The sequence below is a fragment of the Microplitis demolitor genome, chromosome 9, assembly GCF_026212275.2.
Source record: "Microplitis demolitor isolate Queensland-Clemson2020A chromosome 9, iyMicDemo2.1a, whole genome shotgun sequence".
Taxonomy (NCBI): Eukaryota; Metazoa; Arthropoda; class Insecta; order Hymenoptera; family Braconidae; genus Microplitis; species Microplitis demolitor.
In genome coordinates, this window is record NC_068553.1 from 16,440,921 (window position 1) to 16,466,661 (window position 25,741).

The 25,741-nt window shown below is 27.2% G+C and overlaps 5 protein-coding genes across 6 annotated transcripts in view; 2 read left to right on the forward strand and 3 right to left on the reverse strand.

The window, feature by feature from the left end:
• The window catches only part of LOC103579145 (A-kinase anchor protein 200), a 54,004-nt gene extending 40,470 nt beyond the window's left edge, over positions 1–13,534 (forward strand). For both annotated transcript variants that reach the window (XM_008560460.3, XM_008560468.2), the window contains exons 5-8: positions 7,006–7,236; positions 9,634–9,789; positions 10,031–10,108; positions 10,326–13,534. In XM_008560460.3, coding sequence (XP_008558682.1) covers positions 7,006–7,236; positions 9,634–9,789; positions 10,031–10,108; positions 10,326–10,370 — 510 coding nt within the window. In that variant the 3' untranslated portion in view covers positions 10,371–13,534. The remainder of the gene's footprint in view (positions 1–7,005; positions 7,237–9,633; positions 9,790–10,030; positions 10,109–10,325) is intronic.
• Positions 13,535–14,884: 1,350 nt separating this feature from the next.
• LOC103579328 (COMM domain-containing protein 8) lies at positions 14,885–15,804 on the reverse strand. Its single transcript, XM_008560689.2, has 3 exons — positions 15,615–15,804; positions 15,383–15,541; positions 14,885–15,297 (listed from the first exon to the last, which is right to left on the reverse strand). The coding sequence occupies exons 1-3, from the start codon at positions 15,675–15,677 to the stop codon at positions 14,989–14,991; spliced, it is 531 nt and encodes a 176-aa protein (XP_008558911.2). The 5' UTR covers positions 15,678–15,804; the 3' UTR covers positions 14,885–14,988.
• Positions 15,805–17,849: 2,045 nt separating this feature from the next.
• On the forward strand, positions 17,850–20,016 carry LOC103579136 (PIH1 domain-containing protein 1-like). Its single transcript, XM_008560447.3, has 3 exons — positions 17,850–18,846; positions 19,721–19,758; positions 19,933–20,016. The coding sequence occupies exons 1-2, from the start codon at positions 17,980–17,982 to the stop codon at positions 19,754–19,756; spliced, it is 903 nt and encodes a 300-aa protein (XP_008558669.1). The 5' UTR covers positions 17,850–17,979; the 3' UTR covers positions 19,757–19,758; positions 19,933–20,016.
• On the reverse strand, positions 19,962–23,406 carry LOC103579319 (sphingosine-1-phosphate phosphatase 2). Its single transcript, XM_053741754.1, has 4 exons — positions 22,423–23,406; positions 21,516–21,717; positions 21,197–21,421; positions 19,962–20,454 (listed from the first exon to the last, which is right to left on the reverse strand). The coding sequence occupies exons 1-4, from the start codon at positions 22,868–22,870 to the stop codon at positions 20,037–20,039; spliced, it is 1,293 nt and encodes a 430-aa protein (XP_053597729.1). The 5' UTR covers positions 22,871–23,406; the 3' UTR covers positions 19,962–20,036.
• A 1,382-nt stretch (positions 23,407–24,788) lies between these two features.
• LOC103579127 (uncharacterized protein DDB_G0283697) overlaps positions 24,789–25,741 on the reverse strand; it is a 40,125-nt gene continuing 39,172 nt past the window's right edge. The window contains exon 6 of the mRNA XM_014445145.2: positions 24,789–25,464. Within this exon, the coding sequence (XP_014300631.1) occupies positions 25,314–25,464 (151 nt within the window). The 3' untranslated portion in view covers positions 24,789–25,313. The remainder of the gene's footprint in view (positions 25,465–25,741) is intronic.

A 25,741-nucleotide genomic window follows, 5' to 3' on the forward strand; every position in this document is an offset into this window, starting at 1 on the left:
TATTGAATTTACGTAAAAAATCAATAAGAGCTTTTTTGTAGAGAATTAAATTTTCTATAAAATTGTCCTGAAGCATTTCTACCAAAGTTGCATAGTTTCCGAGTTATCTGAACTAAACCAAACTCATGTAGTTACTGGGACATTTACGAGGTAAAAATATCGAGTGATAAATTTTATATCACTTTTACGGTACAAAGATGATTGTTCGGTTTGGAAGATAGCCAGATAAGAGCAGAGGTCCGGATTTGATACATATATAAGCCAATCGGCTATAGAAATTGTATCGAGAGTAGTGGGTAGCCCGGGTGTCGTAACCCGTAACCAGGTTTTTGCAACAGCAGTGGAAATATTAACAGCAGAATGAACGCCCAAAGGGCTTCGAGTCTATTGTAGAGTTTGAAAACTCATGTAGAAATAGCGAGCGCTAAACCAACAAAAAACTCGGCTGCGAAAACCCCCAGGGCGTGAACCCGCCGAATAAAAATTCCCAGGGCGATGACTTCTTATTATATTTTTTTACCTACTCCACTTTTATTTTGTTTTTTGTTTTAAAACTTTTTATTATTATTTTTTATCTCACTGATTTTTTTGTTGTGGTTTACTTATGCAACTCACTCATTGCCATTTGTTGAGAATTTTTTTTTTTTTTCGTCCACAAGCTCACTGACCGAGAAATGCCGCTTTTGTTTGCTTCAGTTTTTTATTTTTTGTTTCCCAGAGCTCGTTGGTTTATGAAAATACACGAATATAAAAGGGAAATTCATAAAAAATGTAAATTATTATTTTTTAATTTATAAAAAAAATTTTTTATCTTGAAATTAAATGAAATTTTAATTTAAAACTCATGTTCAAATTTTTATTCAAACCTTTGACTTGAATTTTTAAAAAATTTTTGAATTTAAATTTTTACCGCCAATATTCAAAATTAGAATTTCAAAAATTAATTTAAAAAATAAGTTATCAAAATATCAATCAATTTTTTTGAAAATTGACTGAAGTTCAATTTTTACTCAAAATATTTAAAATTAAAATTTAAAAAGTTAATTTTTAAAAAAATTTTTTAAATTTAATAAAACATTAATTAATTTAAAAAAATTTTTTGAATTTCAAAATTTTACTTTAAATATTTAAAATTTTAATTTGAAAAAAAAATTGACAAATGTTGAAATTTTTAAAAATTTATCAAAATATTAATGAAATTTTTGAAAATTTGCAGAATTGAAATTTTTACTAAAAAGATATGAAATGAAAATTTTTAAATTTAACTTAAAAAAAAATGTTAAAATTTATCAATTTATTTTAAAAAATTTTTTGAATTCAAAATTTTACTCGAAATATTTAAAATTTTAATTTTAAAAAATAACTGATGAATGTTGAAATTTTTTAAAATTTAAAAAAATTCAAATTTTAACCGAAAATATTTAAAATTAAAATTCAAAAAATTAATTTAAAAAAATGAAATTCGTAAATTTTGAAATTTAAAATTAGACCTTTGTTAAAATTTAAAAAAATATAAAAATATCAATAAAAATTAAAAAAATCCGTCATATAAAATAAATGACTTTGAACATACATCCGATCTAAATTTACTCTGGATTTCCCCATGAAATAATCATCCAAGTACAGAATATTTTTAGATTAAAATTTTTTTGTCCTTAAACTAGACGAAGGACACGGCCGTTGCCAGCAGATCCTTTAAATAAATTCTTAATATTTTTTGCTCAGCATGAAATGCTAATTTTTTGTTAACCTTTTACTTTAAACTCTACATGCTAGACTTAATGATTCATAGAAAAATTCATGAGACATTTTATTTAAATATTTTCCTTTTTTTGCTTTTGTACTCTGACGAGCACAGTCGTTGACTGTAGTAAAGAAAAGAGAGTAAGCACACAATTTAATTCTTTTCTTTTTTTATTTTTTATTTACGTTGACGCCGTCTGTCATTTCCTTATCTTTTGTCGACGCATTTTAAAATAATTCTTTCATTTATTTTTTATATATCTAACAATTGAATCAACAGAATTCAAATTTTCAAATAAAAAAAATTTTTAAATATTCGCGTAAAAAAAATAATTCCAAAATTAGCAGATTTTTGTTCAATTACAAAAAAAATATAAAAAATAAAAATATGCACATGTAGAAAATTTTAAAATCTACATGTGCAATTTTTTCAAATATTTTTTTTTTCATAATTTATCTTTCAAAAAAAAGACCAAAAATTATTTAACGTCGGCTGACTTTAGAATCATGTAAAAAAAATCTAGTTTGCATAAAAAAATAAAATCCATAGAAAAACAGTATCCAGTATTACTCGTCCAAGCAGCGCTAATTAAATTAGTTTGAAAGTTTAAAAAAAAAAGTGTATTTTTTTGAGGTCTAGAGTTTCCAATTCATGTAATGCTCCGTTAGTTAAAACATCCCAACTCATCGTTACTAATAAGTCAACAACTTTATCTGAAATTAGCGGTGAAAATTTAGTAATTAAAGACATTCGTAATGCGTTAGCTTTAATTATATATTTGAACAATGTCTACATGAACTATTTACCGAGTCTCATTACCGCTGATTCAGCAAACGGTTTTTATGTCAAACAAACTAGTCTTTGTTCTAAAACAAAAAACTTTCTTCATAAAAAGATAACAAAAAGACCTTTTAAATAGATTGTCTTGTTGAAACAGTAAGCTATTGACAAGCACCAGCTTTACCGACTGTTGCGCATTCACGCCTTCGCAAATGCTGCCGCGGCGGAAGCGTCCCCTAACTAAACATCCAATTCTCCGGCGTAAAATCATAGCGAATTGAAGACCAGGAACTGGATCTACGCTTGATCTATCATTTCCTTCTAAACTATAGATCCTACAAAAAAAGTCATCATAACCTTTTTTATAGACAATTTCACGCTCTACAAAAAAGTACTACAGCAATTTTTACGTATCTGATCAAATTAAACCACAATTCAAATTCAAAGTCAACCGGGTCTCAAAATCCTCAAATCTCAGCCTCATACTTTAAAACTCAAATAACTCGTAAACTATCAAAGATGGCTAAAAAATGTGTCTATAGTATTTTGTAGCTCTTGAAATTTACTACAAAAAAGCTCTGGAGCCTCTTTTCCCTAAAACCAAACCCCGGGCCACAAAGTTCAAAAACAAGTCAACCTCCATTACTATCCCGGGTTACAAAAAAAAATATATAGTTACAACAATAATATATATATTTAACATGTAAAATAACACTCCAAGGCTTGTTTAGATCCGACATTGTAACAAAAAACCTGTCACTCGATCCTCATATCTTCAGTACATATTATTTATAAAAATCATCAGCATCACTCATGACCGCCCGAGCGTAGACGAATAAAATTGCGTCTTAGCATTACGATAATCACAACCGCGATAAAAAAAGGGTGTGCGGGGAATTTAAGCACGCGTATTATACCGTCAACGTCGTAATAATCTATCGAACAAATTTAATCCGTATTAAATATATATAATACATCCACACATCAAAACACGGTATCCAAGAATAGACACGTGTGGTTTGCGGTGGTAACGTTTTTTTTTTTCCCATACGTCCACCATCTTAGGTCTCATGTCTTGTGTCTCATGTTTTTATTGTCTTTACACTTAAAAAAAAATATATGTATGTATGTACATATATATATATACCACTAATTTTTTTATGAATTTAAGAAAAAAATAAAATAATTAGCAGCCTACATTGAAAATATTGACAGCGATCTCTATATATTTTTATTTGTTATTTAACATTACATATATTCATATATATTTATAATAATTTTTTTTTTTTATATGTAATGCATGTTACGTGGGACGAACTCGAGTCTATATAAACCGCACCCGGCTGGTGCCAGACGTTGAGTTCTAAGTTGATCCTCTACGCGACTAGTTTAGTTTTATATAAAAAGTTTCGCTGGCATTTAAATTTTGTGGTTTTTCGAGGGATTAGATTTGAATAATTAATTATTTATTTATTATATTTGGAGTTATCAAGATGGAAACAGTTGTTAAGGTAGGAAGAAGTGTTGGTGGGGGAGTTTTTAGGGCGGCTGGTGCTGTATTACGCGGTACGAGACGAATTTTATCGGCTATTCCACTACTAGGTATTATCGTTAAGGAGGATATTGATCAAGAAGTTGATAAATATACGGTATGGGGCTGGATAAAAAATAGGATCTGATGCATGACGTCCCCAAATGCTTGTGTTTATTACGCTAATAAACTTTCCTGGCTGTTGTACACGGCTTCCGGTTTCTGTCTAATGGCAATGAAATTTATTCAGATCGTGTGACTTGCTATTTTTTTATGTAATTTAACCCTTGTTAATTAAGTGACACTTTGGTGGGCTTTATATTTTTTTTGTTTTTTAAATTAATTGGTACTGGATATTTTTTTTTTTTCTCATAGTTTGTAATAAAAAATTTTTCAGTTTGTTTGAAATTCATTTTTTGTAATTTTTTTTTTTAAGTGACACTGCAGAGGAATTTTTTGTATTTTTAATTTTTGAAGTTCGGTTCTTGAGTAGAATTTCAAATTTTTTTCTGAACGAAATTTCGCTAAAATTACTGTAACTTTTTTTTTTTAATTCGTACCGTTTTTTGTAAATTTTTTAATTGGGATTCAAAATTAAAATATTTAATTTTTCCAAAATAAAAAAAAAATTAAGAAATTTTTATTCAAATTTTTTTTTACAAAATTACATTAAACTCGCATGTGAAAATAAAATTTTAACAAAATTTAATAATAAACTAAAAATAAATGCAAATTATACTCACTTCTAAAATTTTTTTTAGGTTTGCAATAAAAAATTTTTGCAGTTTGTTACTAAAATTTGAGATTTTTTGTAAAAATTTTTTATGTTTCAAATTACTAACGAATTTTTAACATTTTTTATTTTTGAAATTCAATTTTTTATTAAAATAAATTTCAAATTTTTTTTTCATTCAAAATTTTGTTTAAATTAATATCAACTTTTTATTCAAAATTCGTGCAAATAATTTTTTAATAATTCTTTATTGGATCTCATAATTCAAATTTTTAATTTTTACAAAATTTTCACAAAAATTTCATTTACAAAATCAATAAAATTTGCTTTAAAAAAATAAATTTTTACGACAATTTTTATGAAAAAATTTTTCATTTGAAATTGTTGACAAGATTTTTGTTATTTTAATTTTTGAAATTCAATTTTTAATAAAAATAAATAACAATTTTTTTTTTTCACCAAAATTTCCATTAAATTTTCCTAAAAATTTCTTTTTTCTTTTAAATTCGTACCAAAAACTTCTTATAAATTTTTATCAGAATTCATAATTCAAATTTAAAATTTTTCCACAATTAAAAAAAAAATTTTTTTAACGAATTTCCATTCAAATTTTTTTCACTAAAATTCCCTTTACAAAATAAACAAAATTTGCATGAAAAAATAAATTTCTAACAAACTAATAAAATTTACTAAACTAAAGTCAAATAATTTTGAATTATTCTCTCATATTTTTTTTTTGTTTAAAAAAATTTTATTTCATTCCATTGAAATTACCAAAAAAAAAAAAAAATATATATAGATATATATAACTTGAGTATGACTCGAAATATAAGTATATATATTTGAATATATATTTACTCATGCATAAAGTTAAGCGTAACAATGAGAGTGCATCATTCAAAAATAGAGTCTCGGTTTGCAATAAAACGATTCTCGACTCGAGTATATAAAATAAATTCAGCTTCAAGTTTCTTCAACTATCAATCTCTTAAAGGCTCTTCTTCACCTCTCCAGACTTTTTGTCCACATCAATATCAATATCAACATTACAGAATTTCCATTGCCTCCTTGTTACTTTTTTAAAAAATAAATAAAACAAAAAACTTAAACAGAAGTAAATAAAAATAATAATAGACCGGAAATTGCGATTTGAACGTGACTAGAAAAATAAAAATTTCTATTTCCTCGATAATAAATTAACTTTATATCGACCTCGGGAAACTTAACTCATCATCAACTCAATGTTACATTGAACTCTTGTTCTTGTCGTGGTATATAAAGGTCGATTACTTATTTTATGTGCAGTTGAAAGTACATTACTGTTGGATTGTTAAGTTCAGTCAGGCGAGTTGATGAAAAAGAAAAAAAAAAAATAATTTTTTAAATAAATATCAGACCTAAGATCGAGTCACTAAAAAGAGAGTTAATAAAAAAAATTGGTAGCCAGCCAACAACGCAGTCTTTGGTTTTATATATGTATATATATATATGTATATATATTTATATAAATTTATATTTAAATAAGGAAGATTGCATACGTTTATTTTCATCTGGAATCTATATTATAAGTGACTGGTGTCTCATTACCGACAATTGTACGCTCCCGATTTCAATTTCCATGGGGAACATTCAATTTGTCTTAGATATACATATACATATATTCATATATATGAGTATAAAACTTTTATGTGAAGAGTAGACGTAGTTTCTTGTCTTGGAAGGTACGAATTTTAAATTTAGAAGCGGAAGTCAGGGGAATCGATAATAAAAGACCGGAATTGGTGATAAAGTTTCATTTAGAATTTCATATTGCGAAAAGTATTGCAGTTTTAGACTTGGGTTCATATAAAAATTTTTTTCAAATTATAATTTAAATAGAAAAAAAATTTATTAAAATTTTTATAATTAATGTTTTAATTCACGTAAAAAAAAAAATCAATACATTTTTAATAATTTGAAATTTTTGTCTAAAATTTTCATTATTTTTTTTTAAAATTAATTTTGAAAAATCAACATTAAAACAAAAATTTGACATTTCTAAAAATTTGAAATTTTTGTCTACAATTTTTATAATTTTTTTTAAATTTTCGTTTAAAATTTAAAACCAAAAATTTAAACTGATCCAAAATTTTCATCAATTTTTCTCCAATAAAAAAAAAACTAACTCAAAAAAATTTCTCCCAATTAACCAAATAACTAATTAATAAAAAATTTCAGGGCGGTGAGGAAGGCGAAAATACAACCGAAGCAGCGAGTCCAGCAGAGGACAAATCAGCAACCAGTCCAACAGACTCTTTGCCCGAGTCAAAGGACGAGGAGAAGGTTTCCCCCTCAGCTGTGACCGCAAGTCCAGCGGATGACAACAAAGAAGCACCCTCATCTCCCGCCCCAACTCCCGTCCCCGAGGCCAAGAAAGAGGACATTGAAGTGCCAGTGGAGAAAGTCGAGGTCAGTCCAGCGCAGGCCGCCCCAGTAGAAGTCAAGTCCCAATCACCACCACAAAAAATATCACCACCGTCTATCATTGAGAGGAAAACCACTGAGGACTTTCCTTCCCTGCTTCCATCCAGTCCGCCCCCGACCCCTATCGACCCTTCCCCCCTCCAGCAGGCTCAGCAGGCCGCCCCAAACGCCACCGCCCTCGCCGAGGCTCTTAAACCCGCTCTTAATTCTAATAATCAACATCCACTCATCACTAACGAGTCTAACAATAAATCTAATGAATCTAATGAGTCATCAAAAGCCATTGATAATCCCATAGAGTCTGATGTCAAGCCAGAAGTCATTGCACCAGTAATCGAATCTATCGAAATCCAGGAACTGGATCAAGATGTTGAAAAAATTCCAGAAGTTATCGATATCGTTCCTCAAGTTGTTGATGATGTCTCTGAAATTGTCGATGACGTTTCCGAAGTAGCCGATGATCTTACAGAAGTTGCCGAAGTCGTTCCAATAATTGATTCCGTCTCTGAAACAATAGAACCCACTGCCGAAATAGTTGACACCGTTACCGAAATAATTGAACTTGAAATAGAATCAGAACTCCCAGATGCTCCGATACTACCATCAGCACCTAAAACTGAAGACATGGTAATTGAAACTGAAGAAGGACCAGTTGCGGTATCAGCTGATGATTTAGAAGCAGATGTCCCTCCACCTTTACCAGAGTCTCCAATCCCGGTACCAAAAGCTTCTGCAGATTTGATGAATTTCATGGCATCTCAGATATCTGATGACTACACTTTGTCATCTGAATTGTCATTACCTCCAGCGGTTGATAGTGTCGATACTAAAGTCAGTGAGTCTCCTGAACAATTGCCGGCACCTCAGGACGATGATTTGCCTCCACCGCCACCTCAGCCGGAGTTTGAAGCTGAGAAAGAAGAGGAAATTATAAAGGTTGAGGATAACGAAGTTAGTGATAATGAAAAAGTAAATGATAACAAATCTCCCAGTCCTAAAAGTCCGACAGAAGACCTTCTGACACCGCCTGCCAGTCCCAATCCATCCGTAGAGTCCTCGCAGCAAGACAAATTAGACAAACAAGAGCAGCAGGATAAAATGAATGGATACGTTTACGATAAATGCGAGATTGTTATTAATGATAGACTGGCTGAGACAATTGACATCAATGATGATAATGATAATAAGCAAGAGGAAGTGACAACTAAAGACAGTTTGTTCCAGAATCATCAGGTGATTAATAGACACCAACTACTGGCATGAATCGGACTATTCAGTTCACACGTGGCGATATTTATTATATTGTTACGTCGTCATTTGATATACATATATATTTCATAAAGCGGATGGTGAATTAACCGCGCCTGGTCCATCATCTCCTGTATCCTGGACCCTGTCGTTTAAATCCTCGGGTTCATTGTTTTTGGTCAATGAACTTTTTAGTATTGACATTTATTAATTGGTCACATTAATTCATTATTTATCCTCATCCTTCATCTGCCTCTTGGTTTTTCGACTAACGATTTCAGTCATTTTTTAAGATTTTAGCAGCTGGCTTTTTTAACACTTGTGCTAATTTTTTTGAATTTATTAATCATACTTTATGTTGGTTTGAAAAACATTTTGAAAAGGGCGCGAAAATTTGAATATTTGAAAAATCGTGTTTTTTTTTTTTTTTTTTTTTTTTTTTTTTAATTTTAAAAAATTTTCGAATAAAAAAATAAATACTTGTAATTTTTTTTTTGTAAATTTGTAAATAATCTTTTGAATTATTTGAGGAAAAAAAAATTTGAAAAAGGCGCAAAAATTTGAGTGTTTGAAAAACCGCGGTTTTAATTTTTTAAAATCAATTTTTTTTTAGCCACAGACAGAACTAAAAATTTGATTAATTGATTAATCAATTTTTTAAAATTTTGTTATTTGAAATTCGCGGGTTGTAAGTTTGATTTTTTTTTATATTTAAAAAAAGTTTTCAATAAAAAAAATAAATATTTATAATTAAAAAAAAATGAAACCGGAAGTCTAAGTTCGTAATTAAACGAAATGGAAATATTTGAATTATTTAAATTTTACCGCGCAATTAATAATTTAAATAACTATATCAAAAGTAATAAAATATATGGAAATTAATAAATTACATAATTAATAAAAAAAAGCATTTAAAAGCCAGCAGTAAATAAAAAAATCTCATTGATAGACAGATATTAAATGAATTATAATTAATTACCGTGTGAAATTTAAAAGTTATATTTGGCGCATCTTGGAGCATTATCGCATGTCAGAGTGAATGAACGAATTTTATTAATTTATTTATTTAGCATGTAATATATAATTTATTTTTAAACTTTATTTTAATCAATAATTTCAATGAATTAATTGTAGAGCATACCAGAAGTTGAAGCTCCAGTTGAAAATAACGTCGCTGAGAAAACGGAAACTGTTGAAGAAGAAAACAAAAGTCCAGTACCACCAGTAGTTTCTGAACCACCAGCATCACTTGGTCCTGCTATTACTGAAGATGTTACTTCAGTTACTAAAGTACGTAATTTTGTATAATTAATTTGTATCATTATTATTGAGTAAGTAATTAATTAATTAAATGATGAATACCTAGAGACTAAAAATATTTGCCGAGCAGATTTTTTAGTTCTTGATAATTTAAACAAAATAATGAAAGAAAAATAGGGGCCAACTGACTATTAATTAATTTTTGTAATTTAATTAGTTGAGCTTTTTTTATCAGGCAATAAATAATTAATGTAATTTTTTTTTTTGACAGGCTGTCGAAGAGATTGATATTAATGAGAAAGCTGTTGCAGCAGCAGTAAATGAAAACATTGAAGCTGTCAACAAAAATGTAAGAATTAATTAATTAATTTTTTTTTGTTTAATTATTTACAAGTTTTCATATTTAAAAAAAAAATCACATTTATTTAAAAACTTACGTGATTAAGAAATTACGAAATAAAATTTATTTTATTTTTGTGAAAAAAAAAAAAAAATAAAAAAAAAAAAATATAAAACTTGTAAATTATAATAGGGAATAAAATAATAATAATTTTAAAAAATTTCAGGAAATAATTGCCGAAATGAATCATCAAAACAATCTCAACGAATAAACGTCATCATAAAAATTGTGTATTTTGGGGTCGAAGAAAAAAAAAACTAAAATTTTTTTTTTCTCATTAAAACCAAAAAAAAATAATAATTATATTATAGATATGTATATTTGGACCATTCCTGCAATTTAAAACCTGAAACAACTCATTTTTTTTTACGAGCAGCAATTCATTAACATCAACAACAAACAACAGCAACAACAACGTCAACATAATTAATTAATTTAAAATAAAAATAAAAAAAAACTAAGAAAAAAAAAAAAAATTGTAAATCAACAGTTGCCACGAGCGTTCGTCACAATAAAAAAAATCAACTCATTCGTGCGCCTAATTAATGATTATTAATTTGTATTTTAATTCTGACTGACGGCAGGATGGCGGCGAGTTTTTTTTTTTTTTTTTTTTTTTTTTTTTACAATTTGATAATAAAAAAAAATTAAATAAACGAATGGTAGATTTAACGCTCGAAAACAATAGATTAGTTAATACGGCAACGCATTAATTAATTAATGATTAAATTAATTAATTAATAAATAAATAAAATAATGATAACAGTCCTGACATTGGGCCGTGCCCAATAAGGTTTTAATATTAAAAATTAATAATTAATAATATTAATAATAATGATAATTATTGATTAATATCCTCTGCAAATAATGTAGAAATTAAAACAAGTGTCATTAATTGTTATTAAGATATATTATTATAAATACGCATAACTAATATTTTATTTTATGTTTTTTTAATTAACGAGCGATTCGTTTATTTTATTTTATTTTTTTTTAAATGTATTTAACTCGTTTATTTTTATTTTTAAATTTATAACAAAGGAATTAAATACTCAAGGTGCCGGTTTTAAAATCTCCCCATGCTATTAATTGTCTAGTGGTTAAAGTAATGATTAATTAATAATTAATTGATAATAATTGAAACATACTGTTTTAATTTAATTATTTATAATTATTATGGTGGTGATTAATGAGTGAATGGGGGAGATTAGAATGGTATTGATGCGGTTATGGCTTGGAAATTTAAAAAAATGAGTTTTTTTTTTATTTTAATTGTAATTTAAATATTTTTTATTTTTTTAATTAATTAAAATTACGAGTGATTAATAAAAATGATTAAACTTATACGTGATTAATATAAATTATTTTAATTAATTACGTGAGTTTAATTATTTTTAATGTAAAAATTAATTTAAAAAATTATGGCCTTTAATTATAATTAACATCAATAATTTTAATTAATTAAATTAATTACAAGTTGAATTAATTATTTAAGTCTTGAAAGTTATTAATTAATTATTGAGACTTGATAAATTAATTAATTAAAATAATTAAAGACATTAAAAAGTAAAATTTTATGACTTAATTATAATTAACATCAATAATTTTAATTAATTAAATTAATGACTCGAATTGATTATTGAGACTTGAAAAATTAATTTTAAAAATTATAATTAATATTTAAATTAATTAAAATAAAAAAAAAACTCATTTAATTGTACAATTGAATTAGTTAAAATACCATTTATTTAAATTGCACATTTTTCACACGCGTCTTGCGCACATTTTTAAATCACACGAACAAACTAATAGAACAAAATAATAACTAATTATAATAAAATATTAATTATTAAATTGTAAAACAATACGATAGTTAACTTTTAGCCGAGCACATGTAAGTGATATGTAATAAAATATTTAAAAAAAAAAAAAAAAAAAAAAAAAAAAAACAATTGCATATGTAAAAAAAAAACTCGCTGGTTATCTATCGCCTATTGTTCTTTTATAATGTCGCCTAATTAAAGTAAATAAATAAATATTAATATTAATAATAATAATAATAATTAATAAATATTATATATTAAATATTAAATGAAACCCGCCACTACCAATTCCAATTATAAACTTAAAACGGTACCTTTTTAAACCTTTTTCATACGATATTTATACGTTTATACCTTGATAATTAAATATATGATAAAAAATTAAAAAAAAAAAAAACGAAAATAATTGAGAATTAATTAAATATTTAAGGCCGTTTTCAATCAGTGCCTCCACTTTTTAAAAAAATTAATTACTTTCAATTCTAATGTATTAAAATTTTTATAATTAATTTTTAAAAAATTGCGAGTGAATTCCGAGTCATTGCGGATTTTATTTAAATTCAAATTAACTCTGATTCGGCAGGAAAAAAATCTACCCGCGTTTATTTAAAAAATTTTTTACAGTTTGGAATTAAACAAAATTTTGAAAATAAATTTTAATGAAATGATGTCAAAATTTTGTGACTAAAATTTATTTAAAAAATTTTGTTTTACTCCTAATTGATAATTAATTTTTTAAAGAAATTATTGCTTCAATTTTTAAAAATAAATTTCTAAAATTTTTATCCACTGACGTTAGGGTAAAAAAATATTTTAAAAAAAGTGGGGGTAATGTTTGAGAATGTCCTTAAAAGCCTAAAGACTTTTGTTAAGGCAGTAGAATCTTAACAATTTATAAAAATTAAAATCTTAATATTTATAAGTGTTAGAGGTATAAATTAATTTTAAAAATAATAAATTATAATACTAATTATTTTGACTGGCATTTAAATCATTAAACTAAAAATATAAAATATTAATAGTGAAAAAAACTAATTAAAATTGTATAGTAATCGTATGAAAATTTTCCGTAAATAACGATAATTAACAACGAAATTAATTGAAGGAATGAATTAAATTTTTTTATTTAAAATGTAAAATCGTGATCTCGCCGTCACAACTAAATTTAAAAATAATCGAGGGCAAAATTATTTTAAAATTTAAAACTGAATTAATTCCCGATACAAAAAAAAAAAATAATTATTTAGATTTTTTTTTACTTTAAGATTTATTGTAAGGTCATATTATAATATTATTTACTTGTTTAAACCGTAAGTCGAATTTAAAAATTTATTATTATAATTGTAATTGTAATGGTAATGATAATTATAATTATAAATTGATTTATTAATTAATTAATTAATTATTATTAATAATATTTTTGTAAGTAATTTTGTGTCGGGGATATTTCTTAATAAATGAATGATTAACGCAGTCTTCAGTATGATTCGATGAGCAGTTAATAGTAATTATTATACATTTATCGATAATCTATAATAAACTGTGAAACAATTGTATAATTACTTATTTCATTATTTATAATTTAGATCTAATCATTCACTATTTTTAATATTCCTCTTATATTTTTTATCCTTGCATTAATTATCGGTACTTATTGCAGGTAATTATTTATTTTAAATAATTGATATCATTAATAGAAATATATATGAATTAGGTATGTAAGTAATGATGATTATACGAATTTTTTAGTGAAAAAAGTGTATTTGTTTTGATTATAAAGTCAACAAGATGGCGGCTTTATGCTGATTCAAAATGGCGGCGAAATTTTTTTATTTAAACGCGGGTTTTTCAAAAGGTAACTAAAGTTTTTTCGATTTAATGAGATAATTGTTGAGGAAATTTATTAATTTTGTATGAAGATTGATATGGTGACATTTAAAGAAGTTAAAGCATGATTTTGAATGAAAATACGTGACTATTTAAAAATATGTTCTTTGTAATTTATCGAGATAGCGGCTGGATTTCAAAATGGCGTCCAGTAGGACGAATTAATGCATTGACAATTGAAACTGATGATGAAGTATTTTACATAATAAAACAGAAAGAAGTTGCCTACTAAAATTTATTCTACGGTTATATTGCCTATGAAAATGTTAAATATGTAATTTAATTGCATAAAAAATAATTGCAGTTCTATTGCCTACGAAAAATAATTCTTGATGATTGATTGCTATTTAATTGTGAACCCAATCAAAGAAATTCCTAATTAATGTAGATGCTCCTGATTTTCCTGAGACAATCTTGTACTTGAGGAGAAATGATCAACAAAGACCGATCACTTGATAAAAAAAAGACGATTGATCTGTAAAATATGAGAACCGCGGTAGTCTTGACAAAAGTATAACTCGCCCGGTCCATAATAAGACATTGGGTTGAATCTCACAGTCGACTTAGGGAATCACCTGATCAGCTCACTAATTTCTGATAGAAAACTCTGTCAAGTTTTACAGTTGCTATTGTCAAGACTACCGAGGTTCTGATATTTTTCAGACTAGCTGCGTTTTTTTTATCAAGTGATCGGTCTTGACGTTGATCATTTCTCCTCAACAAGTACAAGATTTTCTCAGCAAATAAATCAGAAGCTTGTCTACATTAATTAGGAATTTCTTTGACTGGGTTCACAATTAAATAGCAATCAATCAAACATCATGAATTATTTTTCTAGGCAATAGAACTGCAAGTATTTTTTTTCGCAATTAAATTACATATTTAATATTTCCATAGGCAATAGAACTAGAATAATTTTTAGTAGCCGAGCAGTAAAAAAATATTCTAGGCATTCATACATTTAGCAAAAATAATAATACAACCAATGCTTTCTCATAATAAAATACTATAGGAGTTAAAAAAAAATCTTTAATTACCAAATCTTTACAAAGTCCATAAATTTCATACATAAATAATACTAAAAAACATTTATTATTATAAATCACAGTAAAAATAAATTCAAAGAACAGCTTCAAGTGTTTTAATAAAACAATCCAACTGGTCACGATCCATCTCGACATTGATGATATCTTTTATATTTTTTTCCTTAACAAGAAGGTCCAGTTGGACAACCGGCAGCTTCAAAGAGGCGACATGGCTCGAGCCCATGATCATTTTCACTCTCCAGTCAAAGTCAGTCACCGTCGACTTTTCTCTTTGGGACACTTCTGTTATCAATGCGCTCGTTAGTGTGTCTAGTCGCACATTCACACATGATATTATTTTTGTTTTTATGTTTTCAGGCAACTCGAGAAATTCTTGCGGCATCTGAACATCCAAGCGACCAATCAATTAATAAAAAAAAATATTCAAATTCATCAATCAATTAATTAATTAATTTTAAAAAAATTACCTTCGTCGTATCACAGTAAAGTACCAGAGGATTTTTGAATAATTTAATAATATATTTATGAAAATATTTATATTCATCGTTACTCCAACCTATATTTACAAATTGCTGATAATTTGGTCCAGGGTAACCGCAAATTTCATCAATACATCCATGGAAAAACTGTAAATTAATTATAATTTTAATTAAAATTATTTAAATTAATAAATAAATTAATTAAATGATGAAAAACTACCTGAGTAAATAAATTTTCATTTGAAGGATTAGATAAATATGAGTTTAAATTTTCAAGTTCCATATTTACTTTATTAATTATTTTTATAAATTAATTAATTAATTGATAATTCATTATTCTATTAATTAGTATTATTATTATTATTTATTTTGAAGTTTGATTGTCAAAATAAATATAAATTTCTGGTTATTTTTCTGTAAAAAAATTCTCTAGACTTGAAAATTAAGTCTAGGGATTTTTGGCGGCTAAGGATGAGTTCGAAAAGTCGCGCACGCGCAGTAGTTGAGAGAAGAGTTGGGAGAATAGACTCGCGGATAGAATGTGGGAGTGAAATTTAAACTCATAACGTTATAACCTTAGTAACAAATAAGTCGGAATTTGAGTGAAAATTAAGTAAGAAAATAATTAAAATTAATTAATTAATCAATTAACTGAATGGTTTTAAAATTACTCGGCTAAACAAATAGTCGGGTGTATTTTGAAATAACCTGCGAGCAGCTGTAGCTTGAAACCTTGCATGTTTTTTTTTTTTTATGTTTTGAATATTTGTATTAAATTCTGCTGGAATTTTATTTTGATTTACGATTTTAAATTTTTCTTCTATTTCTGATAATTTATTTTTCAAATATTTAAATTTACCGGGCAAGTAATAAAAATAATTCATAAATTATTAACGGAAATAAAAAATTTCGAGTATACTTTTTAGTCAAATTAATATAATTATTGACACAAATGAATTTTAATAAAATTATTAAATTTCATTTTTGAAATTTCGTGCCAAGATGGCGCTACTGCGCGTCATTGCATTCGACGTTCAAATATTTGCTAAAGTGGAGGTGGGGGAATGAGTTGCAAAATCGATTACTTCGTACCAACTAGCGGTCCAATAGCAACAGTCAGTATCATAGACAATGGCAGCAGTAGTCGAGATCTTTCTTTAGTACGTTAGAATTGAAACACAGTAGTGCAGTTAATTCACGGAATTGTCCATAATATTTATTGCTAATAGTAATTGTTTAATTAAAATGTGCAGTGTTTGTTAAATTTTAATTGTGCAAAGTGTCTGTGGTGTAGTTGAGTGTTGAGTGTTCAGTGCTAGTGCAGTATTGCTGATGGTTGATGCTGATGTCTTCCAAGTTCCTGATCAAAATCATCTGGCATCGTCTGGTGGGAAATAGCAGTCAAGTGACGTTTTTTAGCTGCTATACACTTGGAGCAATTTAATTCAAATCTCCAAGTGTATTAGGACACCCTTCTGCACATTATTTCCCCACCAAGGTTTGTTCAAACACTCAGGTGTTTTTTTTTTTAATTTTCAAATATTTTTCTATTATATTCCGCCGCCATTTTATTTTGTACGATTTTTAATTTTCTCCAACTTCTAATAATTTATTTATCAAATATTTAAATTTACCGCGCAAGTAATGAGAATAATTAAAAAATTCTTGATGAAAATAAAAATTTTCGAGTATATTTTTTAGTCGAATCAATATAATTATTGATACATATAAATTTTAATGAAATTATTAAATTTCAATTTTGAAATTTCGCGCCAAGATGGCGCTACTGCGCGTCACTGTATTCGACGTTCAAATGTTTGCTAAAGTGGGGGCAGTCGATGAATCGCAAGATCGATTGCTTAGTATCAACTGACGGTTCAATAGCGGCAGTCAGTATCATCAACAATGACAGTAGTAGTCCAAATCCTTCTTTACGTTTGAATTAAAACGCAGTATCGCAGTTAAGTCGTGTAAAATTGTGCAGTGATTGTAAAATTTATCTTTTGTTAATTTTAATTGTGCAAAGTGTCTATTGTGTAGTTAAGTGTTGAGTGTTCAGTGCTAGTGTAAAGTGTTGCGACTTGCTGATGCTGATAACTTCCAAGTTCCTGCGCAAACTCATCTGGCATCGTCTGGTGGGAAATAGCAGTCAAGTGACGTTTTTTTAGCTGGAATACACTTGGAGCAATTTAATTCAAATCTCCAAGTGTATTAGGACACCCTTCTGCGCATTATTTCCCCACCAAGGTTTGTTCAAACACTCAAGTGTTTTTTTTTAAATTTTCAAATATTTATCTATCATCTCCCGCCATTTTATTTTGACACGATTTTTAATTTTTCTCCCATTTCTAATAATTTATTTTTCAAATATTTAAAAAAATTTATGAGACTCAGAAACAAAAGTAGGGATTTTAGTTTTGCGCGCGAATTCAAAAAGTCGCGCCTGCGCAGTAAAGAGGAATTAAAAGAACTTACTCGCTATTAGAAATCATAACGTGGGGATAAAATTTAAAAACATAACCTTGGTACCAAACAAGTCTAAGATTAACCGCAATTCAGTAAACAATAAATATATAAAAATAAATATGTCAAATATATTAGAAGTCGACGAGTCGATAATAAATAAAAATTTGTTGCTGCCAGAAAATATAAAACAAGATGAAGACTTGAACAGTTTGTTAAAAAGTTTTGAGTCTCCAGTAGCCTCAGTGACATTCAAACCATTTCCTGGACTTTGCATAAAAGCAAAAACTGACAGCAATGACAAAGTATTTATAAATTTATGTCATACTTCAGAAATACCACCGCCTGTTGATATAACAGACCAAGAATTCCATGCTCTGCTTGATGAAGATCCGCCATCCTGGTCCATACCCATGAGCGTCGGCTACGAGAGGTTTGAATCCGCAAAAGACGGGATCAAGTGTCCGACTTATGACATCGCCATCAACACAAATTATTTCAACAAATGTCAGAAGGAAAAACATTTTCTGACATTTACTATCTGGACAATTCTGTCTGCCATCGAAGCCAAGTACAACAAGACCCTCAATGCTGAGAACTACGTCGTGCTGAAGAACCGGAAGGTCACTGGAACTCTGCACGAGCATCGGGTAGAGAAGCGCGAGGCCAAGAAACCTGGACAGTTGATTGCCGAGAAGAAGAAGCCGCTGATTGAGGAAATATGTGACAAGAAGACTGGAGATAACAGGAGCAAGAATGAAGAGGAATCTTTTGTGCTGCTGAGAGAACCCAAGGATGGGCAGATGTTGAAGAGCATCGGGTATTTCAAGCTGCCTAATAAGCTGGTTGATGACAAAGACATCAAAGTTGAGGTCAATCAGGAGAGAGTTGTCGTGGGCGTTGATAAATTTCATTATTTGGTTGATGTCTTTGTACCTTTTAGTATTAAAACTGATAAAGTTGTTGCTAATTATGACCCTAACTTACAGGTAATTTATTTATTTATTAATCGCCTAAAATATTTTTTCGTAGATAAATTCTTACTGCTCGGATACTAAAATTTATTCTAGTTCTATTGCCTTTGGAAATATTAAATATGTAATTTAATTGCGAAAAAAAATAATTGCAGTTCTATTGCTTAGAAAAATAATTCATGATGTTTGATTGATTGCTATTTAATTGTGAACCCAATCAAAGAAATTCCTAATTAATGTAGACAAGCTTCTGATTTATTTGCTGAGAAAATCTTGTACTTGTTGAGGAGAAATGATCAACGTTCAAGACCGATCACTTGATAAAAAAAAACGCAGCTGGTCTGAAAAATATCAGAACCTCGGTAGTCTTGACAATAGCAACTGTAAAACTTGACAGAGTTTTCTATCAGAAATTAGTGAGCTGATCAGGTGATTCCCTAAGTCGACTGTGAGATTCAACCCAGTGTCTTATTATGGACCGGGCGAGTTATACTTTTGTCAAGACTACCGCGGTTCTCATATTTTACAGATCAATCGTCTTTTTTTTATCAAGTGATCGGTCTTTGTTGATCATTTCTCCTCAAGTACAAGATTTTCTGAGCAAATAAATCAGAAGCTTGTCTACATTAATTATGAATTTCTTTGATTGGGTTCACAATTAAATAGCAATCAATCAAACATCATGAATTATTTTTCTAAGCAATAGAACTGCAATTATTTTTTATGCAATTAAATTACATATTTAACATTTTCATAGGCAATAGAACCGTAGAATAAATTTTAGCAGCCGATCAGTAATTTCCAATGTACGAAAAAAATATTGCAGGCAATTAATACCTTTCTAATTAATTAATTAATCTATTTATTTATTGGCTCATTTGGGTTTCAGGTTTTGAGATTGGATATGCCGGTTCAATTGGAATAAAAGTAACTAAATTATATTTATTTATTTTTTTTTTTTTTTTGAGACAGACTTTGTAGTCATAAAAAATATCTAGACATTGTTTTAATTAATTGAAATTTTTATTGTAAATAAATTCTGTCTTCATAATTAAATATTTAAAAATAATTATATATATAATTATTTATTTTTATTTTCAGGTTTGAGGACTAAAAAAAATATTTTTTAAGTAAAAAGAGATAAACATAAATTTATTAAAATACAAAAAATATAATAATTTAAATTAATTAATAAAAGATTTAACTTAAAATTCATAGTAGAATTCTTTGCGTCCAATGCCCACTGCCGAAAATAACTGCGGGAGATAATGAATCGTAAGAACCCCGAAGATAAAACAAAATATAAATTTATAAGTCAAGTCGGTGACTATTTTCCAACGGTTTTCGAGAGAATTTTCACTTTTCATTAACACGTCGGCGTCTAGATTTAAAATCCCGCTTATTACTCGGTAAGTTATTTTTTTAATTATTATTTTACTTAGTACTATAATTGAAAATCCTAAAAATGTCCTGAGTAAAATCACTATGACGGTTTGATATGACGGTAAATTAATTTGATAAGGCGGTGATTCTATTGGAGGTAATATTAGTCCAGTCTTGTAGTTGAGCCAGGCTCCAAAATGAATTCCTGACGTCACTGCTACCACCATTGCAGAGTCACCTCTAAAAAAAAATTTTTGGTCATATTTATTATGTCCAGAATATAAATTAAGTGATTGGTTAATAAAATTACAAATTTTCGATCATTAACCAAAAATTTAGCTCGGGAAAATTTAAAATTAATTACAATATTTCAAATTCTTAATTATTATTTTTTATTCACAAGCAAATAAACGATAATTAGTTTGAAATAAAAACTTTAATTAATTTTTTTATGGTAACGAGCTGAAAGTTTTGATTAATTATCTTAATTTTAATTTTTTTTAATAATGATTATATTTTTGAAATTTTGAACAATTTATTTTGAAGAAATTAATGTTTGATAAATTGAAAAATTAAATTTTATTTCAAAATTTAATCCTACGATTTAAATAATTTTTTTTTATTTGAAAATTTTTTTCAAATTATCAAAATTAAAATTTTATAAATAATTTTTTACAAAATTAAATTTTATAATTTTGAATTTTGATACTCAAAAAAATTTGAATTGAAATAAAAACTAATTAATTAAATTGACTTACAATTAATTGAGATATTTAATTTTTTTTTATCAATAAAATTTTTCGAATTTAAAAAATTCAAATTTTGTAAGTAAATAATTTTTTAAAAATCAAATTTTATAATTTTGAATTTTGATGCTTGGAAAAATTTGAATTAAAATGAAAATTAATTAATTAGATTGACAATCAGTCAAGATATTATTTTTTTTTCTGCTATTAATTATAAAAAAAAATTAATAAATTACCTTGTGGGTGTCCAGCGATCACTGCAAGGATAATACACGATAGTAAGAACACAAATGATGATAAATATCACGACAACTATGAAATTAGTTACTAAATAATAATCAATAGTTCTAACTATCGGTACCAGCACTATCATGAGTACTATCGCTAGTAATAAACCTGCGATTATATCTAGTACCGTGTGCATGCCGAGATAAAGGCGGCTTAGGCAAATTAACGTACACCTAAATGGACAATTAAAATATTATTAATTAAGAATTGAGCTTAGTTAATTAGAGTAAAGAGGGCAGTAGAAAAGAAAGTGTTTTTATATATTACCATGTAGTAACAATTATTAATCCTACCGGTACAGAGTAACTGTAACGATTGATAGTAAATATTAATATGCTAAATGGAATAGCGACACTTATTGCCGCGTGTGTTGACGGCATTCCATATTCCTGAGACCATTTATTCTGTAATCTTATTGCTGGTGGACATGCTGGTCTAGGCCAACGTATTACATCTTTCAGTACTTGACCTAAAATATATGTTTTTATTTATTAAAGAAAATTCAAAACTCCCGCGAAAATTTAAAAGTTATTAAAAAAGTAAAATTGGTTTTTTGGCAATATCTCAATAATTATTGAGATTATGAAAAAACTATAAGAGACCTTTTTTGTAAAGCTTCAAATTCTCTACAAAAAAGGTATCTTATAGTTTTTTTGTAAACTCAATAATTATTGAGATAATTTGAATTTAAAATATCTGAGGACTGGGATTCCCTGTCGGTTCAAATTTAATCGAACATAGAATTTTAAAATTTGAAAACGAAACCTTATTTATTGATTAACCAGAGTAACTAATTACTGAATTACGAATTAAATAATAATTAAATAATATATATATTTAGTTTTTTAAAGAAAATTTAAAATTGTCCCGCGAAAATTTAAAAGTTACCAAAAAAAAAGTGTCATTGGTTTTTTATTAATATCTCCTTAAATATGGATTTTTTCAAAAAAACATAAGATACCTTTTTTGTAGAGTTTTAAATCCTCTACGAAAAAGGTATCTTATATATTTTTCGTAAACTCAATAATTATCAAGATATTTTGAATTTCAAATTTCTAACTTTTGGGATTCCCCGACACGGTTCAAATTTAATCGTCTATAGAATTCAAAAATTCAAAAAACCAAATCATGTTTCCCGATCAACCAGGTTAATTAACAAGTGAATAATAATTACCTATTGTCATAATAATACCCCATACTAGAACAACTCTGCGGCCAACAAGCGCGTCGATGTTCCAAAACATAAAGGGTATGAACGTCGTGTAAAAAATTTCATCACCAAGCTCAGTACTAAACAAAAATAAATAGTACCAATAATAATTATTTATTATTGTCAACTTTTCAACTTTGGTTATCTTATTCCCATCATCATCATAATTATTATCTTTATATAAATTTTTACAATAATTATTTTTATCATCTCTTATGTCACATAAATTAATATCATTTCTCAACAAACATCCATTTGTATCTTCATCACAATTTACTTTACTTTCTCCATTTATTTCTCCATTTTTGATATTTTTTTTTTTTGGTAAATTTTCCTTATACTCGACACCAAAAAATTTTTGAATTTCTGCCACCAGCTCTGGTTCTTTTAAATAATTTATGAAACTATTCATTATAAATAAATAAATATATATACTTATATATATATATATATTTATGTATATATTATATTATTTATACACTTTATATAATTTTACTTATCACCCGCGAATTTGCAAAACATTTAAATTATTTATTTTCAAGGATAACTTTTTTTGAAAGAACTTTGAATCTATAGATAAGCGCGAATATTAAATATCGATAATGAATTTAAATATTAAGAGTTGAGTTGTTTTTGTGGTTGTGATGCAATTCAGGTGTTTGTAATTTTAAAATTTGTTTAAATAATTTCAAGTTTGTTTAAACACTTAGAGCTCCGGTAATGCGCTTTTTTAAAGTTTGTTTTTATATAAATATAGTAATATGTAGCACAAGTTGCCGATATTTTTTGCCGCATTAGCCATTTGGATTGTTTTAATAAATATATATATATATATATATATTTAGGTATATATAGTTTGGTAACAATAGTAACAATAACAATAATAATAATAATAGTGGGTTGTATTGAGCTGTATGTGTTGCAAGAGTGATGATGTTGTGTGCAATGGTTGCGTGTAGTTACAATGTATCGTTGTATTTTCTATTCATTGATAGTGAACTTTGTACTTGTACAAAGTTACGAAGCAAATATTTGTTTCAAGATGGCTTTTGTTGTTTGTTCGGTGGCTCGCTCTATTGATACAGTAGTTTTTGAGCTGATGGTGAAGATCCGTGATAGCTATTTTGATTGCGGCACTGATAGTAATTCAAGATTTTAGTCAGGAAAGTGATGTCAATTAGTTGCGATCAAGTCGACGTCAATTTCAGTATTTGTTCATGTTGACGGCAATATGTTACTAACTGTCCGCCAACTTGTCGCCTATGTTTGTCAACTAATGGATGCCAACTTTTGCCATCAACTTACTCAGCGTTAGCATCTGGTCGTGAGTAAAGTTGGCAGCAGGCTGGCGACGACTATTGGCAGCATTTTGTTGCTAAGTTGACGGCAAGTAATCGCCAACTTTCTAGAAAGTTAATAGCAAGAGTTGGCATCCATTAGTTGACAGAAAGTAGCCTTCAATTTTCCCAGAAAATTAGTGATAGAAAGTTGGTAACAACTTGCAGTCAACATTTACAAAAACTGATGTTATCACTTATTTGATCGCAACTAATTGACGGCAACTTTCTGACCAGAAAATATTTTTATCAGGGTATGGAAATTCACAACCGAAATATGATGTCAAGTTTACTGCGAAAATCTGATGATGCTAATAGTTGACGATAACTTGCAGTCGATTTAGAAGTTAAATTTTTCTCAATTCGAGTTTTCTTTTCTGGCGACTTTTTGTAGGATTGAAATACATTTTTGTTTTTCAAATTTTTTTTTCCACAACTTAAAGGAAATTTTCTGATTCAACCTGAATTTTTATTACGGCTGTAAGTCATATACAGTCAAAATTTAAAATAGTAGATTTTGACGTCAACTTATCCAAAAACACTATAGAGCAGGTTTTCCTATCAGAGAAATTCTTGTCAAGTTGGCCGCAATAAATTGACATCAACTTGGCGCCAAGTTGAGTACTGTAGAAAACTGTATAAATTGCAAGCAATTCGCGGGAAACTTTTTATTCAAATTGTCATCATTATGAAAAAAAAATTCATATTTAAAAATTATCATATTATTTATTATCATAATCTACAATAATTTTCAATATTAAATAAAATGTAATTAAATTTAAATTGTTAGACTGAATACAATTGAAAAGCGCATTATTTAATATATATATATATATATATATATATAGAACATAATCAATACAAAAGTGCGTATAATATAAAATAATATTAAATGTCCTTAAATAATTTTTTTTTTTTTTTTTTTTTTTTTTTATATTGCGATATTATTAATAACTACCATAATTATATTACTTACATATATATATTTATATTTATATATATTAATATAAATGTAACACTAAATCATGGAAAATATTTGATTTTTAACCTCAGACTAGGCACGTGTCCTTAATATCCATCTTAAAAATAGGACACTATCATAATAAAATTAAAATTATTATATTTATTACACATAATATATTAATTATTAATTAATATATATATATATATTAAAAAAAAAATCATGCCCTTACAGATCTAATAATTTATTTTTTAGTCTCATTACTAATCAGATTAATAATTAATAATTTTTTTTTAATTAATTAATTAATTAATGATTATTAATTAACGCATACTTCATAAACACACGTGTACAAATTTATGTACAATTAAGGTATAAACGTAATTAGTGCCGTAAAAAAAATATATCGAGTAAATTTGTTGATAGGCACGAAATGCTTTGCATTTTTTTTTTCACTATACGGTCAATAGTCTTTGCAATTAAACAATTTGGCACGTACTTTTCTTTTTGTTTTCGTTGTGAATTAGTCACTTACGGATTTTTGTTAATTATTAATTTCAACTTCTATGTCGGTTATGATAATTCATGTGATTTGGAAAGTTGGCAATTTCGTCGAATTTTTCTTTTTTACGAGGACATCTTCCTTGACGTTTTATATAATCACCGAATTCACATGACGGCATTGCACATTCTTCATTTTGTATACATCTATAAATATAAATATTTATTTATTGTTAATATTCATATAATTTATAGAAAATTTTCTTAGTTTCTGTCTAAGTTCCCAGTTAATTAAAAAAATTATTTAATTAGGGTGGAGTAGAAAAAATAAAATTTAAGAAAAATAAAATTTCTGTAGTTACGCCTGACACAGAGAAATTTATGGTAACTGTTCATAGTATGATTATAAAATATTAGCCTATAACATTATGGTAATAATTACCTAGAATTATGGGATATACTCCCATAGTTTCTGGAAAAAGTT

Coding starts and splice junctions, on each gene's coding strand:
- LOC103579328 (XM_008560689.2), bottom strand. CDS start 15,677: ATGGAACTTGAAAATTTAAACTCATATTTATCTAATCCTTCAAATGAA. Junction 15,542..15,614: donor ATGAAAATTTATTTACTCAG/GTAGTTTTTCAT, acceptor ATTAATTTACAG/TTTTTCCATGGATGTATTGA. Junction 15,298..15,382: donor TTTACTGTGATACGACGAAG/GTAATTTTTTTA, acceptor TTGGATGTTCAG/ATGCCGCAAGAATTTCTCGA.
- LOC103579136 (XM_008560447.3), top strand. CDS start 17,980: ATGTCAAATATATTAGAAGTCGACGAGTCGATAATAAATAAAAATTTG. Junction 18,847..19,720: donor ATTATGACCCTAACTTACAG/GTAATTTATTTA, acceptor TTTGGGTTTCAG/GTTTTGAGATTGGATATGCC.
- LOC103579319 (XM_053741754.1), bottom strand. CDS start 22,870: ATGAATAGTTTCATAAATTATTTAAAAGAACCAGAGCTGGTGGCAGAA. Junction 21,422..21,515: donor TTAATAATTGTTACTACATG/GTAATATATAAA, acceptor TTGTCCATTTAG/GTGTACGTTAATTTGCCTAA. Junction 20,455..21,196: donor GATCGCTGGACACCCACAAG/GTAATTTATTAA, acceptor ATTTTTTTTTAG/AGGTGACTCTGCAATGGTGG.